Here is a 16776-nt window from a genome sequence, read left to right as displayed (position 1 = left end):
GACCACGACTCTTCATGGGTCCTTAGCAGGTCCATGTTCCTCCTGGCCTCAGCGTCCCTTCTGGGCCCCTGCTCTCCTGGGCCTGGAAGCCTTGCAGCCTCCCCCTTCCTGCCCACTCACTCCCCTTGGGCCAACCTTGGCTCTCTGATTCTCACATTTTGCTATCTTGGTCGAGGTAGTGGTGACTCATAAGCAGATGTGGTGGGCAGGTGGGCGGGCGAAACGGGGCACATGGCCAGCAGTCGCTAACAGCCACATAATTGGGGCTGCTGGGGTCCCTGTAGGATGACCTTGGGTAAGATCCTTGCTCCGTGCTGTGTCTCAGTGCCCATGTGCAGAGTGGGTTTGTTGAGGAAGGTTTGTTTGGGGTTTGTAAGTAGCCGAGGGTCATTTGGAATTCAAGCTGGGGATGGAGGTGGAGGGGTTCTAGGCTGGCTGAGGCCAGAGCTGAAGCAGCCCCCAAAGACCACAAGCCCTACTTCTCCTGCGGCCACGCATGTACTCCCATTTTATACATGGGGACATGGAGGCTGGTTTTGCCCAAGGTCATCCAGCCCGTCAGAGATGGAGGTAGATCCAGGACTTGAACTCAGGACCCCTCTGAGGCCCCAGCGGTGCTGCTGCAGGGAGGGTGGCATACTAGAATGTTCCTCACACTTCATCACCATGCTGGTGTCTTCTTCTAGGGGTAGATGGGCAAGGAAGAGTGTGGGATGGCCAGTGAGTTGACACACAGTGGGACTGAGAGGTGCCGAGAGCTTGGAGCCCTAGATGAGGCCCCAGTCAGCGGGAGGGCTTCCTGAGGCAGCAGTCTTGGAGGGCTTGTAGGACTTGGCCTGGCAGACAGGGATTAGGAAGAGGGCATTCCTGGAGGATGGTGATAAAAAGGCTCAAAGGTGGGAATAGGCTCTGCTACTTGGTGCTGGGAATGGGAGGCAGGGAGGATGGAGAGGGCTGGTCGGTTTGGGGCACAGGGGGCTCAGCTGCCAGGCAGCAGGCACTGGCCTGGAAATCCCAGGGTCAAGCCCTGTCCTCAAACACATGGTCTCTGCCAGGGCCCACCCCCAAACCCTGCGGGTCTCCCACCCCACACCTCTGCCATCCTCCCAGATGCCACAACATCTGACCATGCTGGACAGACATCCTTTATGTCCAAGTGGGGAAACTGAGGCTCAGAGAAAATGGGAACATAAGCCTCTAATAATGACAATCCTGGCTGGCCCCTACCCAGCACCCTACAGATTTCATACTACTTCTCGCCTCTAGGGGCGTTTACTTCAGTCCCATGAGGCTGGGCTCATCAATCGTTTCATTTTACAGACAAGGAAACTGGAGCCCAGAGACAGCTCAGTTCTCCGGCTCCTAAGCCTTAAATCACAGTTCAGTTCACACACATTCTCAAAGGGCTTGATCTCTCTGGCATATTCTCAGCTGGGCAGCCTGGGGTCCTTGGATGGTCCTTCCCATGTTCTCACCCTGCCCGAGGGTCCACCGTGGGTTCACAGCTCCAGGATTCTCTTTCAATATTCAAGTCTACCATGAGGACACAGAATCTGGTGATCACCACGTCCACCAAGCCCTTTGAGAATGTGTGTGAACTGAACTGTGATTTAAGGCTTAGGAGCCGGAGAACTGAGCTGTCTCTGGGCTCCAGTTTCCTTGTCTGTAAAATGAAACGATTGATGAGCCCAGCCTCATGGGACTGAAGTAAACGCCCCTAGAGGCGAGAAGTAGTATGAAATCTGTAGGGTGCTGGGTAGGGGCCAGCCAGGATTGTCATTATTAGAGGCTTATGTTCCCATTTTCTCTGAGCCTCAGTTTCCCCACTTGGACGTAAAGGATGTCTGTCCAGCATGGTCAGATGTTGTGGCATCTGGGACGATGGTTTGTTCTTCCTGGTTGGGGGAGCCCCCAGGAGGTGGCCCTGGAATAACAGGGTGAATGGTCACCACCGTGTTCAGCCACACACTGGGTCCCCACTGAAGCCACATCCAGACTGAGCTGTGGCCTCTCCTGCCAGGGCTCAGAGGCCGTGGTGTGGGATCAGGGGGAGCCATAGGGAGGCAGGCTGCAGCTGGGATAACAGAGTGACTCTCGCCCCTTACAACTGTTCAGGAATAGGGTGGGCTGCTCAGAGGTGGTGAGCTCCCATTTATGGGGGTGTACAAGCTGTACTAAACAGCAGAGAGGATTCCTGCATGTTAGAAGGGATGAATTGTTGGTTTCTTTCCAATATGGCAATTCAGAGATTATGTACATTCATCATATATTTCTCATTCATTCATTCTGCAAACACCTGTGTAGCACTTACTGTGTGCACAACCCTGCCCTGGGCATGGGGTTGAAATCAGTGAGCAAGACAGTTGTGGATCTCCCATTTAGTGGAAAAGAAAAGGTGGAGGAAGGGCTGAGAGGAAAGGCATTGGAGGAAAGGCTGAGGGAGGTAAGAGACACACCCCGGGTGGCCAGGGTGGGCCTCTGGGTGGAGGTATTAGACTGGACTCTAAGGATGAAAATGAGGAAGAACATTCCAGACAAAGGGAAGAGTCTGTACAAAGGGCTCGAGGAGGGAGCACCTGGTTCTTATGGTCTGGCCCTCTGCCCATCCTAGTTGGGCCGCCTTAACAAAGCCCCTTACCCTCTCTTGACCTCGGTTTCGCACTGTAGCATGGGAATAGCAATGTCTATCCCACAGGACTCTTGAAAGATTCCATAAGACAGTGTACACAAAGTGCTGCGTATCCAGTAGGTGCTCAGCAAATGCTGGCCCTTTCCTTCTCTCTAGGACATTTGCGTATGGACGGAGGGTCATGCTTCATCCATGGGTGAGTGGTGGGACTCCGGGCACAGTGTTAGCCACAGGCTGACCCTGAGACCAAAGCCGGTCACAGGCACAGGATGACAGCTGTGCCCACCCCTCCCGAAGCCTCGTCCACTACCCTCATGCCTTGATTACCAGCCACAAGGGGGAGTCGCTGCATCAACTCCAGGGTGCGGAGGCCCGTGCACTGCTCCTGACGGCTTGGCCTGTGTACAGCTGCACAAGCTCTCTGTGTCTTCACCGGAGGGGCCTCCGGAGAGCCTGCTCCTTCCTAAATGTCATCCACATGGCCGGTCACAGTGCCAGGAATGCCCTGATTCAGTGCCCTCTCTTCTCCTCAGAACTGTGTCTGCAGAATCTGGCCCTGGGTGCCTAGCCAGCCACCTGCTCTTTGGGGACCCTTTTGCTGGTACCTTTCCTTCCCACTTCCCACCCTCTGCCCAGGCTGTGCCCTCTCCCTGGAAGTCCCTGCCTACCTTACCTTTGAGTGTTGAGTTTCTTTGTCCCTCAAGGCTTGGCTCAGACACCGCCTCCACCCAGCAGCTTTCCTGGACTCCTCCTCTGAGCATCCCTGACTCTGTGGCCAGCTTTGGTCTGGGTGGGTTTGTAGCAGATCCTTTTTGGATGTAGTTCTTTTTACAAGAGATGCTGACATTTCAACATGTGTAATGTTCTTGGCCCACAGTAGGCCCTGTGTGAACAGTGGCTGGACTTCGAACTTGGGTCTCTTGAGTCCCAGTGCGGGACTTTCTCTAGGACAGGGCAGGGAGGGGCCACTGCCATCCTGAGATTAGATGCTTAATGCCGCTTTTTCCTGGACCTGAGCCCCAATAGCTTTGTCCATTTATTTCCATGTTTTGCTTTCTGTTAGGAAGGCAGAGAGAGGGCAGGTGGACAGTCAGAGTAGCCCCTGAGGGGAGGAGGATGGGGAGGGTGGACAGACAGCAAGGCCCAACCCCTCACCCAGGAGTGTTTTGAGCACCCATTCAAGTCAGTTTTCTAAGACACTTCGCTGACCCTATCCCTCTCTCCCTCCGAACTCTTCCAGCAGCATCCTCAGGAGAGAGTTTCAACTTCTAACATGCCATCTGAGGCACCTATTTATTTTTAAGTTCCAAAGGTCGAGCTACATTTCTCAGTTCAAAGCACACATCGTTCTGGGCCATCCCAGTGCCGGATCTGGCTCTGTATTATCTTATTTCCTCTCCTTCATGCCCTATCGCCACCCCAAATTACTTCCCTCTAAACTTGCACTTGAAATAGGTGAAATAGGTATTTAAGTCTGTGTGTGCCCTTGCAGCATAGATAGTGCTTTATGTGTCTGCTTTCAATAGATCATGACACCACATTTCAATACATAACTGATACCACAGGGTAGATCTCATCTGTCTCTCTTCTTTCCTTCCTTTCCATCTTTCCTGCCTCCCTTTCTCCCCTCTTTTCTTTCTTTAATGTGACACCAGGTTTTCTAAGATCCATTCATGTGGCTGTACTTCTAACTGCTATGTCACACTCCACAGTGTGCAGTCACCACGTTAACTGTCCCCTACCCTAGGATAGAGTCCCAGGTCACCTTTACCAACATTCTCAAGAGTTCATGCCCCTTAGGGACCTGGGTAGGGGTAGAATTACTCTGCAATAACTTCAGGAGTGAGGATGCTGGGACACAGGTGGCCAGACATGGAATTTCTCCTAGCACTGCCAGGTGCTGCCACTGTGGCTGCCTCAGTTGACCTCCCACCAGCAGTGCTGTGACTTTCCATCTCTGTCTCCCCACATCTTCACCAGCACTTGGTTTTGTCTGCATTTCTAGCATTTGCCATTTTGAGGAGAGTCAAGTGAGAGCTCGCTGTTTCTGTTTCCGCTTCTCTGGTGACAGTTAGCTGGGACACCTCCGCATGAACTTAGGGCTGTTTGCCCTCCACGCTCTGTGCCTCGCCAGTTTGTAGCTGGTGCCCATTTTTCTTTTTCTTCTTGTTTTGCATCAAGATACATCCTGACTCCATGCTTTCTGACCGCTTCCACCTGGCCGTTCCTCAGACGTGCCCTGTTGGCTGTCATTAGAGGAGCTTTGATGCTTAACTGAAGAGGAAATGAGGCTCAGAGCAGAAGGGACCTGGATTCCAGATCTCCTGCCTCTGAAGTGCCTGGTCCATTTCCTCCCCCAGACCCCTCACCCTGTGCCATCCTGACCCTTGCAGCCCACTCCCGGTAGTTGCCATTGCAAAACAGAAGTTAGGTCACACCACGACCCTGCCAAAAACCCTCCCCTCACACTCAACAGAATCCCAGCTCCTCTCCCTGGGCCCTGCTGACCTTGTCTCTGTGCCTCAGCTGCACCTGCCCCTCAGCTGCTCCTGGCACCCAAGCTTGGTCGGCCTACCTGGAACTTCCTCCTCCCTTTGTGCCTTCTCATCCGGCTCCAGGCAGTTACTGCAGAGCAGTCCCCTCCCTTGACCCAACCCACAGGTCCCTATGGGGTGTGAAGATGCTGGTGAAGGAGACCTGGGGCTCAACTTAAAAGTCGCCTACTCTGAGAGGCTCTCCCTGACCACCTGCCTTGTATTCTCTGTGCCAACATCGTGACTATGTCTGTCACAGCTCTCAGGACCATCTCAAATGCCTTCTGTCTGTCTGTTTTTCTTGCTGGATCTCTGATCCTCCCTAGACCAGAAGCTCTAAGAAGGGAGGGTCTGCTTGCTCTGTTCACTGCTGAAACCTCTGGCCCAGCTGACCTCTGGAAAGTAGTAGGTGCTTAGTAGATATTCTCTGAGCGAATGAGTGACCAGAGAGACACGGCAGGGCCATGATCATGCTGGCCATCTCCCTGTGCCCACATGCTATAGTTTTCTAGGTGTTTCGCTCATTCACTGAGCTTCTCAGCAAAGACCTTGTCAGTACAGACAACTTCATCATCCACATTTTAGAGGAGAAACCTGAGGCTCAGAGAGGCCCACTGCACAGTTGTAGTCCCATGTCCTCTCCTCCAGGAGGGAAGCTATTGTGGGTGTCAAGGGAAGCATGGAACCCAAGAGGGAGCCCCTGGGAGCTGTCCCATCCGTGGCCAGGCCCCTGGCCTGCTGGTGACTTGACCCTGCCCAGTCAGGGGTTCCCAGCTCCTCTGAACATGTGTTTGTATCTGGCTGGCTGCCCTGGGCTTCGTGACTCTGTTCACATGCCTGGGCTGTGGAGAGTGGTTCGGTGTGTGCATTTCTCAGGGCCACTGGGTGGGGATGCCATCAGGCAGGCCTCGGTTCAAACCCTGGCTCCCCCTGATATTTTGCCTAAGGGCAAGTGACTTCACCTTTCTGGGCCCTGGCTTCCTCATCTCTGAAGTGGAGATGTTCCTGGGATGAAATGAGAAAATGTGTGCAAAATGCTGGTCACAAGGCCTGGTGCATGGAGTCTCTGTTCCAGTTATGTTGACGCCGGCTCTTCTCAACATTCTGGAAACCCCCTCTCCTGGGTCTGTCCACACGGCTGCCATGCTTTGCTCTTGCGGCTGTCAGAGCCTCCTTGGCCTGTGGCCTTGCGTGTTTTCCTGTAGGCTGACAGGCTCTGTGGGTCTGAGGCCCACAGCTTCAGGCAGCCCGCTGGGTGGCACTACCCCTGAAGTTCCTTCCAGCCTTCCCTGAAGTCAGGTGAGGGGCCATGGGGGCTGGGGAGATGTGGGATACCTTAGACAGAGTGGGGACAAGACCAAACAGCACCCCCTAAGAGGGGGTCACCTCGTGCCCCTCTCCTGTGGCTGGTGGAATCCCAGACTGGGCCTCAGTTTCCCCATCTATAAAATGGGTACAATAATGCCTACCTGGCTGAAATGTTTAACAACAAGATGCAGGTTCTGAGAGGACCAGGCAGGGAGGGAGCAATTGTCCCGGCCCGGCCCTGGGGTCGAGGGAGGAGGGTGGGAGGAAGAAGCAACTGACAGCCCAGAGCAATAAAGATTTATCTCTCTTGTCCTTGAATTGCCATTGCTGCCTCCCTCTCACCCAGACTTCATTTCCGGCTGTCACTCAGGGCCCCTGGTGGGCTCAGGACAAGGCTCGCCTGTGTTATGACGGACTCAGCCCTGGAGTCTGAGATGAAGGACAGAGGCCTGGGTCCAGGCCCTCGCTGTGCTGGTGGGGCACCCCTGACAAGGCCCTCTCTGGGTCTCAGTTTTCCCACCTGTGCAGCATGAGCTTGGTTCTCAACCACAGTGGCCACTAGCCTCTGGGTGGGAGGGGCTAGGGATGCTAGGAACCCGCAGGGTGAGAGGCAGCCCCACGCAGCAGAATGCCCCAACTCTAGTGCCAGTGGTGCCCCACTGAGAGACCATGTGAGGGCCCTGCAGGCCTGGGCCTCCGTTGGGAAGAGCATATGGTGACTGTGAGTTTGCAAAACCCTTCCAAGCTCTCTGACCCTCACTCCTCACAGGGGCAAGGTGAATCTCAGACAGATGTGGCTTGCCCAGGGTCACACAGCTTGTGGGTGGTGGAGCTGGGATTCGAACCTGCGCATGTCTGACCTATGTGCTTAGCTCCCTTGAAATTCTGTTTCTGGCCTGTTTGGCGGCGTTAGTTTGAGACTCTTGGCAGGCAAATGAGTAGATGAACGCTTCCTGTTTCATTAATACGTGGTCTTCCCAACCCTAGGGGGCGGGTGTTTTCATTATTCTCATTCTACAGCCAAGAAAGCTGAGGTCCAGAGAGGTTTGGACAAGTGCCCCGATCACACAGGAATCCATCTTCCAATTGTCTTACAAACCTGGGGACATGGACGTATCAGGCCCCTCCTGACCAAAGAGGGGCTACCTGCCAGCTCAGTGGCCCTGCCATCTCCCCTGGGCTGCTCAGTCCCCCTCACGTGTCACCCACAGCATTTGAAACATGAAGCAGTCAGATGCTGTCCTCAGGAGCCCCTGGTGGCCTGGGTGCTTGGCAGGCCTGGCTTCCAGCCACCTTGCATGCCCAGGCAATCTGTTCCCCTTTTCCTCTGCTTCCCTGAAGTTGGCAGCACTGGACAAGAAGGATTGTCTTTGGAGGGTGATCAAGCAGCAGCTTTGCCTCCTCTCATGTCCTAGAAGGAGCCCTTGCTGCTCATTCCTAGGCCGCCTCCCAGACGGAAATCCTTCTCTCACCTACTCTCAGCCTGCACTCCATGTATGAGATTCTTACAAAGCTGTCTCGCCCCGCTGCACTACAGCCATCCTTAGCTCTCCATTTCCTGCAGGATGAAAGACAAACTCCTTAATACAGCGCTTCTCAAACTTCATATGCATCACCTGAGGACCCTCTTAATATGCAGCTTTTGATTTGGCAGGCCTGGGTGGGGCCTGAGTATCTGCGTATCTGACAAGCTCCAGGTGATGCAGATGCTGCTGGTCCTCAGACCGCACTTGGAGGAGCGAGACCACCCGTGGCCTGGCCGTACCTCTGTTTCCTTCTTTTGGCCATGGACTCACACACATGCAATGGCTTTTCCCTTCATTGACAAACTCCTTCCCATCCTTCAAAGTCAGTTCAAAAAAAACCCTTCTCAGTGGACTCTCAGACAGAGCTAATTCCTCTTCCTCTGCACTCCCAGATGCTTTTACAAATCCCTGAAATCCTAAAACCCATAGCAGTGCCATTAAGAATAGCAGTGCTGGGGCCAGGCCTCCTGAGTGTGAAACTTGGCTCCATCCTTACCAGCTGGGTGACCTTGGGCAAGTTGCTTAACCTCTCTGTGCCAAGTTATTTATTTAAATTCTGTCTTGTTCCAAAATGCACCAATAATTGCTTCTGAACATGCACTTGGATAAAATCACATGAAAACGTGCTCAGTCGGTCGTCGAGGACAGAGGGCAAAGGGGAGATGCTGTTTCCCATCTGCCTCCTTGTCTTGGTCCTACAGTGCATAGCATGGCAGGCATTCAGAGAAACGTCACACAGAAGCTCTCCCATAATCCACGGCATGACCTTTCCAGGAGCTTGGGGGTCCACAAAAGTAAACTCCAAAGGAGCAGTGAGAGAGCCAGAAACTTGGCAAGGCTTCCAATTGCCAATCTTAATCACTCATTTAAATGCATCTGTATGGAGAGCAACTTTTTTTTTTAAGAGAAGGAGCAGAGAAACGTGGCAAGCCTTCCAATCACCAATCTTAATCACTCATTTAAATGCATCTGTATGGGGAGCAAATTTTTTTTTTTTTTTTTTTTGAGAAGGAGCGGATACAGGAGTTTGAGACCAGCATGGGCAACATGGCGAAAACCTCATCACTACAAAAAATGTAAAACTTAGCCAGGCATGATGGCACCTGCCTGTAGTCCCAGCTACTAGGGAGGCTGAAGTGGGAGGATCATCTGAGCCCAGCCAGTGTGTTGCAGTGAGTGGAGATTGTACCACTGCACTCCAGCCCAGGTGACAGAGTAAGACGCTGTCTCGAAAAATAAAAAAAGAGAGAGAGAGAGAGAGAGAGAGAGAGAGAGAAAGAGGGAGAAAGAAGGGGCAGATCTAACTCCAATGGCCTGGGTGCCACGTGCCTGTCCTCCCTGACTGAAGAGGCTATAGATGGAGGGAATGGAGGCGAGTGGGGTGAGGGTCTGTTAGAGCAGTTCACATGCACCCCTTCCTGCCTGGTTGAAGCCAAGACTGCTCCAAAGTGGCCTCTGTGCCCTGGTGAAGGTCAGGGTCTTCATGGCGAGCCTCTCTCTGACCACTGCCAGGGTACCGGTGACCACATTGAGTGTGTGTACCCACTTCCCTGCATGATTTGAGTCATCCAGCAAATGTCCACTAAATTCAGGTCTTCCCTCTGCAACCTGACCCTCACTACCCCCACTGTGGCGGAGACCTTGGCATCACTGCTGGTCAAGGGAAACTTGCTTGGTACCTGGACCCTTCCCCTAGAAACAGATCTCAAGTTGCCCAAAGAGGAAGACACCATGGGAAGTGGGCGACAGGGTAGGGTCTTGAGTTTGCAGATACAAAGGCACAAGTAGCCCCGCCCCAGATTTAGAACCTGGATTATTCTAAAGGTGCCACTAGTGTTGGACTGGCAGGAGCCTGTGTGGGGTGGCCCAGGAATTGTGGCTAAATTCCATGCTGGGTCACTGTTCTGGAGGGAGCCCACAAGAAGCCTCGGGTCCCTAACTACTGGGCAGCCCTCTCCCACTAGTTGCAGGACACATGGAAGAAATATGAGGCTCGTGTGTTCCCATGTGGCCAGGAACTTCATGGGAGCCAGGCCTTGTCTGTCTGGTTCTCTCTTGCCAAATGCACTGTGCAGTTGTACAGGTTGTTGACACCCACCATTCAGTGTCCTGTGTCACCATCACCCCACCCTTCCTGGTGCCTGACCCTCAGTTGGTGCCAGCACACACTGGTGGGATGGAGAGCAGGGGAAATTGGGTGCAGCCTGCCACCCCTTCTCACAGACAGGTAGAGGAGGAGCCTCAGGTGTCCATTAGGATCAGCCTGGTCAGTCCTGAACCAACGTGGAGGAATCCCAGGAGTGTGCAAGGCTAAGGCCCAGCTGAGTCTGGGAGGGGGCAGAGCCTGCCAGGTGTGGCCGGAGCCTGTGACCAGCTGGCCCTGCCTATCAAGCCCAGAGGCGGGCAGATCCTCCACCCAGCTCACTTGGTCTTCACAAAAAGCTGGGTGGCCACTCCATGTGGCAGGCTACTGGGTTCATCTTACCCAAGAGAAAACTGAGACCTAGGAGAGGTAGTTGGAACATTGGTGGGAGGGCCCTGGAGGGTCTCTGAGCTCAAGGGTTTCTAAGCTGAGAACTGCAGAGATGCCCTGGCATTATTCATGCAGTCAAAGAGTCTGTGCTTCACCTAGCTTATGTCTGGGGGTTCTGTGCAAATTCTCTTGGAATCTGCTACGTAGAAAAAAAGAAAAAAAAGTTTGGAAAGCACTGTTCCCTGTCTCCAGATGAAAAAACTGATGCCTGGGGGGGCAGTCGTTTGCCAAAATCCCAGGGCAAGTTAGGAGCAGGCTCTCTCTCTGCCTGAGAGCCCTGGAGGAAGCCCCAGGCACTGCCACCTTCAAAGACGCCCTGTCCAGACCCAGGCTGCAGGGGTGGGGCGTGTTGGACCCTATCCTGGAGCCAGCCTTGACAACAGCCATGTCCCCTTTAAGCAGAGAGCCGCCCGCTGCAGTGGGTGGACTCGGTGCCCAGCCAGTGGGAGCTGTGAGCTTCCCTCCCACAGCCCCTCCCTGGGGAGGGAAGGGAGGTCCGAGCAGCGTGGCTCCCGAGGGAGTTGGTGGGCAGCAGGGGAGACAATAGCGAACATGCTGTGTGGGCTCAGCCGGGAGATCCCTGGAGAGGCGGGTATGTAATGGGGGGTCTGTGGGCAGAGTGATGGGGCTGAACACATAGGTCCCTCTGGAGCTGCTGCCCAGAGAGAGGGGACTGGATGGCTGAGACCCGGGACTGCCACTCCCTGGAAACCCAGGGCTTGGGGAGGGTGGGGCAGGACACTTGCTAGGGCTGTATGTCTGACCCTGGCCACTGTCCTGCAGTAGGATAGCTCAGCCTCCCCCAGGGCTGTCCGGCACAGGCAGGCAGAACAGGCGGGTCTCGAGGTTCTGAGGGCAGCGCTCAGCCCTGTAGGAGGAAGGCTGGTCCCATCCGGGTGTGAGCAAAGCTTTTTGCCCAATCTCAGGATCTGCACAGCTGCCTGGTGGGAGTGAGTGTCTGACCCAGAGGGGTGAGAGCCCAAGGCCCACAGGCAAGGTGGTGGTGAGGAGTTCCTGTGCCAGCACAGGTGGGCAGGAGGCTGGACCTCAGCAGAAGAAGAAACTCTGGCTTGGGGGTCTGGCTGGTGAGACCCTGGGACTCTGGGAATGTGTGGGATGGGGGATTACAGCTGCCACATTCCTGGGTGTGCTGAGGCTGGGACCCAGAGAGGGACAGACACGATTTTTCCATCTGTCTCTCCAGCCTCAGCCTGGGCTCACCTTATTCCCCCAAAGAGGGAGCTTGCAGCCCGGACCAGAACGTACTGCATTCACTGCCCTGGGGTTGCCTCACTGGTTTCTTCCCACGTTCTTAACATATCTTTGCACAACAGCTCCAAGGGCAGAGACTGTGGTCCCAGTGGACAGAGGAGGAAACCAAGGCTCAGGGAGGGCAGTGGTGGCCGAGCTGTGATTGACACCCAGGTGACTCTTACAGCAGAGCCCCCAACCCTGCTTCTGAGGGCCCAGTGGACTTGGATTCCCACCTCCCTTCCCATGGCAAGGAGCAGAGCCAGGTCACCTCTGGACCTAGCCTTAACAACCCAGAAAAAATAACACTAATAATCATAATAGCTAGCTGTTGTCGAGAGCTTCCTCTGGGCCAGGCTCTGTTCTAAGCTTTCTGTGCATTTTCTCATTTAATCCTCATAACCACACTGCCACTTGGGTACTGTTATTCTTCCCATTTTACAGTTGGGAAAACTGAGGCAGAGAGATGCTAAGTGACTTGTTCAAGGTTATATAGCCAGAAGTGACAAAGCTGGGATTTGACCTGATGGGCCCACCCCTCCTTGGCAACTGCACTGTAAACGGAGGCTCTGCCTTCTTGGCCTGGGCACATCTGATCTTTCAACCCAAGTCCCAGGTGAGTGGGGTCACCTTGGTCTGCTGTGGTCAGGGCCACAAAGGCAGCAGTGCCCTGGAGACCTTACCTGGGGCACTGCCAGGGAGGTGTCTCCCCCTCCTCATGGGCCTATGACCTCCATCTTGGCCCAGGCTCAGCATCAACTACCTGGGCCTTTGCCCAGTCTCCTCCCTGGCCTCCTGGCCTCCACCCCTTTGCTGCCATGGGAGGAAGCTTGCCAAAACTCAAATCTGCTCAGCTTCTGAGCCTGGCATTCAAGGCCCTTCCTGATATCTCTGACATTTTCTCTGATGACTTACTTGACCTTTACCCTCACCACCGTGGCCCCCATCCTAGGTCTCCTCCCCAGATCACGGAACCTCATGATCACACTTCCTTCAGTTTGCATCAGCACCAAGGCTCTTCTTTCAAAAAGTATAAAGATGGAGCTTCAGGCACAGTGGGATCCAGATGCCGAATTAACATCATTAGGACTCTGGGTCTCTTTGTAGCTTGCTCTGCTTCACTTTAGTGAGCTTCATTTCCAGGCAGACTGTTTCCTTTCCTTGAGGGTTCCTGGCACCTTCAAACTTAAGGTCAACCAGCTCAGCCATCCCTAAGGAAAGAGAGCCAATTTCCAGTAGTTCCAGCAAATGCCCCAGAAACGGCTGTCATTGGTCCAACTTGTATCACACGCCCACCTCTGATGGATCACTGAGCCTCTGATTGGCCAGGCCTGGTCATGTGGCCTCCCCTGGAACTGGTGAGGGCAGCCAACAGGTGGCCACTCCATACACCTCCACATTTGGCAGAGAAGACTGCAGCCCTGAGAAGTCAGCCCACTGACAGTGTGCCTCAGTGAGTGTCAGGATTGGAGCTGAGCTCTGTGGACCAGGCAGCCCTGTGTCCTTTCTCTGCTCCTGATGGGCTCTGGGTGGGTCCCTTCTCAGGCCCCACACCCTGGGCATGTCCAGTCTCACTCCAGGGAGTCTTGTTTTCCTGTCACTAACCCCAGAGCTCCGGCAGGAAGGGATTGTGACCTAACTCAGTTGGCTGGGGCTGGGGCACACAGTAGGCCTGAACACAGATTTTGGCAGGAAGTCCCTCTCCATGTTCACACTCCTGCCTCAAGGATGGGAGGCCTGCCCTGACTCCGCAGCCACAAAGACATGTTTGTTCCGGGCCTGCTAGGTCTGAGCAGGCGCTTGCTGCCATGCTGGGGGCAGGGAAGTCTCAGTGGGTGTGGGTGTGCATGTGTGAAGGTCCCCCTGCTGTGCCCTGGGCTGCCCAGTCCTCTGAGGAGTCCTCACCAGGCCTACCCCTTGGCTCTGAGACTCCTCGGGCAGGCCTGGCCTCCTACTCCACAGCAGGGGCGGTGGCCATGGGGCAATCCTTCGCCTGAGTTTGCATCCTGGCTCTGTCTCTTCCTAGTCTCTGACCTTGAGAAACTCATTCCACCTCTTTGATTCTCATTCTCCTAATCTGTAAATGGGAATTGAATTTTAAAAATATTTGCTGAGCACGTACTACATGCCAGACAATACTGTCTGTGCTGCATGCAGCAGTGAGCGGACAGACAGAAGCCCGGCCCCCTGGAGCTGACATCCAAGTAGAAACAGTCATAGTTAGATGCTGTTGATTGCCCAGAGGACCACGAAGCACGGGGGGAGCGGAGAGGAGGTGTGGAGGTACAGGGTGCATGCGTAACTTCAAACAGGAGGATGGGGAAGGCCTGCCTGAGGAGGTGATATTTCTACAAGTTCCTGAAGGAGCTGAGAGGGGAGTTTTGTGGATGTCTGGGGAAGAGTTTTGTGGGCAGAGGGAGCAGCCGGTGCAAAGGCCCTAGGGGGGTGTGAGTCTGGTGGGCCTCGGGTGGAAAGGACAGATGTGCCCAGGCCAGGAAGGCTTTACCTCCATTTATAGTGCAGTTGCCAAGGTGGGGTGAGCCCATCGGGTCAAATCTCAGCTTTGTCACTTCTGGCTGTGTAACTAGGAACAAGTCACTTGGCATCTCCGTGCCTCAGTTTTCCCAGCTGTAAAATGGGGAGAATAACAGTGCCCAAGTGGCAGTGTGGTTATGAGGATTAAGTGAGAAAATGCACAGTGTGCTGGAGTGGAGCCGGCCAGGGCGAGCATCAGGAGGTGAAGTCCCCTGTGTGGAGGAGGATTGTGGGGGTGGCGGCCTCTCCAGGTGATGCCATGGGTCCTGATAGCCCTGATGCACCCAGCCTGTGAGTGCCTGAACCCTAACTCAGGGGCTCTTGGGGTACTGGAGCTGTCGCCTTCCCAGTGCCCTGATGCTTCTCATTTGAGGTCTGTTGCCCTCCTGTTTGGAGGGAAAGAGCAGAGCTGAGGGTTCAGGACATGGTCTGTTGTGAGGTCAGGGAGCCCTGGGTTCCAGGTGCCTCTGTAGCTCACCAACTCAGTGGCTTCTCTGGGCCTCAGGCTCCCTATCTGTAAACTGGGGACAATGGGTGAGCCTCCCTCCTGTGGTTCTTAGGACAATTAACTGACTTAGCATCCATAAAGTGCTTAGAGCAGGCCTGGCCCAGGGAAGGGCCCAACACTGGGTGCTACTTATTAAAGTTCTGGTTTTTTTCCTTGCAATCCTTGGCAACAAATGAATGAGGCTTCAAATTTTTAAATCTATTGATGCATTTCTTTTTGTCTCCCTTAAAAACGTGCTTCTGCCGAGCTTATCTGATCTTTCTATGCTGCTCTCCCCATGGAAGCTGGGCTTCCTGGGAGGCTTGTCAGCCGTGGGGATTGGAACTGTCATTCAGAGGTCAGCCTGTAACTGGCTTTGAGGCATCTCCATCGAGCCCTTGGCCTGTTCCAGCCCTCAGTGGCCAGGGAGGAATGCCCAAAGGAGCTGGGGCTCTGCCTGGAGCTGAACATCCCTAGGGCTGCAGGCATCACAGCACCTTCCAGGCCTGCATGGATGGGGGAGTAGGCAGGAAGGCGCCCAGAGGGTAGGGTCAGACCCCTTAGGAAGCCAGAAGGCCTGGGCTTCAATCCTGGCTCTGCCACTTAGAAGCTCTGTGCCCCTGAGCAGTTCCCTTGACCTCTCTGTGCCTCAGTAGGCCTGGGTTCAAACCCTGGCCCTGCCCTTTATCATGGGATATCACTTAACCGCTCTGTGCCTCAGTTTCCTCACCTGTAAAATGAGAATCATGATTATACCACCTCAAAGGTGGTGAGGATTAAATGAGATCATGCTTAGGAAGCACAGAAACCGGCACTTAATCACTAGGAGCTGTCGTCATGATTGATCTAGGAAAACTTTTCAACAAGGTGAGGGAAGCAGGCAGGAAGGGAACTGCCATGTTTTATGGTTTCTGTGCACAGTTCCTCCCAGCAACCCATGGGTGGGCACCAGTACCCCCATTTTGCAGAGGAGAAGTCTGAGGCTCTGAGAGAAGTGACTTGTCCCAGATCCGTTAGCCAGTTGGCAGCCGATTTAGAATCAAAGTCCCAAGTTGGACTGACTCCAAAGCCCATGCCTCCCTTCCCACCATATCAACAATCCCCTCCACAGTGGGGCGAGGCTGGACCGTCACTTGGTGGAGTGCTTAGCGCCCATGTCCTCTTCAGCACCCAGGGTCCCTGTGCGCTGGCATGGTCCTGGCTGACAGCCCACTGTCCCTGCAGACCATGCCCTGTTTGCCCCAAGTGGAGCCTCTGGGCCTTTGTTTTCTCAGTGGTCCCTTTTCAGGTGCTGTGTCCTCCCTCCAGGAGGCTCGCAGAACAGGGCAGCAGTCAAAGCCGGCTGACTTTATAGTCCCGCCCACTCCCCTGCGCTTCTTTCCGGCCACCCCACTTAGGCAGGACTCTGGCGAAGGCAGCCTGGCAAGGAGTTGACTTCCTTTTTCCTTTGTCAAAGCTCAATAGTCCCCTGCGGCCCCAGAGAGAGGGAGATAATGAAGGCAAATTAGCCATGATTTCAAGAGAAATAAAATTAAAAAAAGCCCACCCACCCACCCACCCTGGCTGCAGCGTGGGCCTGAGTACCAGGTGTACAGGTCTGAGCTCCAAGCACGTTTCTCCCTCTGTTCCTCCTCCCCTGACTTGCACACCCCACATTTGCTGGGACTGGCTGGCACCACTGCGGAAATGAATTTTCCTCCAAAGCGAGTTCCTACAGGACGATTGACTGAAGGCAAAAGCTCATAATTGCCCATTGCTGGAAGGAGGAGACTGGGAAAAAAAAAAAACATGGATAAAAATATCTCTGTTTTTTATGCACGTTTCCAGCTGAAAATTGGTGGGAAAGATGTTTTTGAAAAGCCTTCATCTCTAAGCATATAATTACCAGGTCCTGGAACAAAAAAGAGAGAGTGGGAGAGCAAGCATGTTCTCTGAGGAGGGGGTCTGAACCCCCAAGGGGTTTTCTATAAATA

The 16776-nt window shown here is 54.1% G+C and overlaps 1 protein-coding gene across 19 annotated transcripts in view; it reads left to right on the top strand.

Annotated features, from left to right (window-relative positions):
• The window catches only part of GRIP2 (glutamate receptor interacting protein 2), a 115755-nt gene that overhangs the window by 54101 nt on the left and 44878 nt on the right, over positions 1-16776 (top strand). For 15 of the 19 annotated variants that reach the window (XM_074033065.1, XM_074033064.1, XM_074033070.1 and 12 more), the window contains exon 1: positions 11049-11122. The exons of the other annotated variants lie outside the window; for them this stretch is intronic. Coding sequence is in view for 11 of the 15 variants with exons in the window: in XM_074033059.1 (XP_073889160.1) it covers positions 11083-11122 (40 nt within the window). In the remaining 4 variants the exon portion in view is untranslated. Of the gene's footprint in view, positions 1-11048; positions 11123-16776 lie in introns of those variants that run through there. 19 annotated transcript variants of the gene reach the window in all.

Source organism: Macaca fascicularis, chromosome 2 (genome assembly GCF_037993035.2).
Source record: "Macaca fascicularis isolate 582-1 chromosome 2, T2T-MFA8v1.1".
Lineage (NCBI taxonomy): Eukaryota > Metazoa > Chordata > Mammalia > Primates > Cercopithecidae > Macaca > Macaca fascicularis.
The sequence above is the reverse complement of the archived record's forward strand: the minus strand, read 5'-3'. Positions and strand labels throughout refer to the sequence as shown.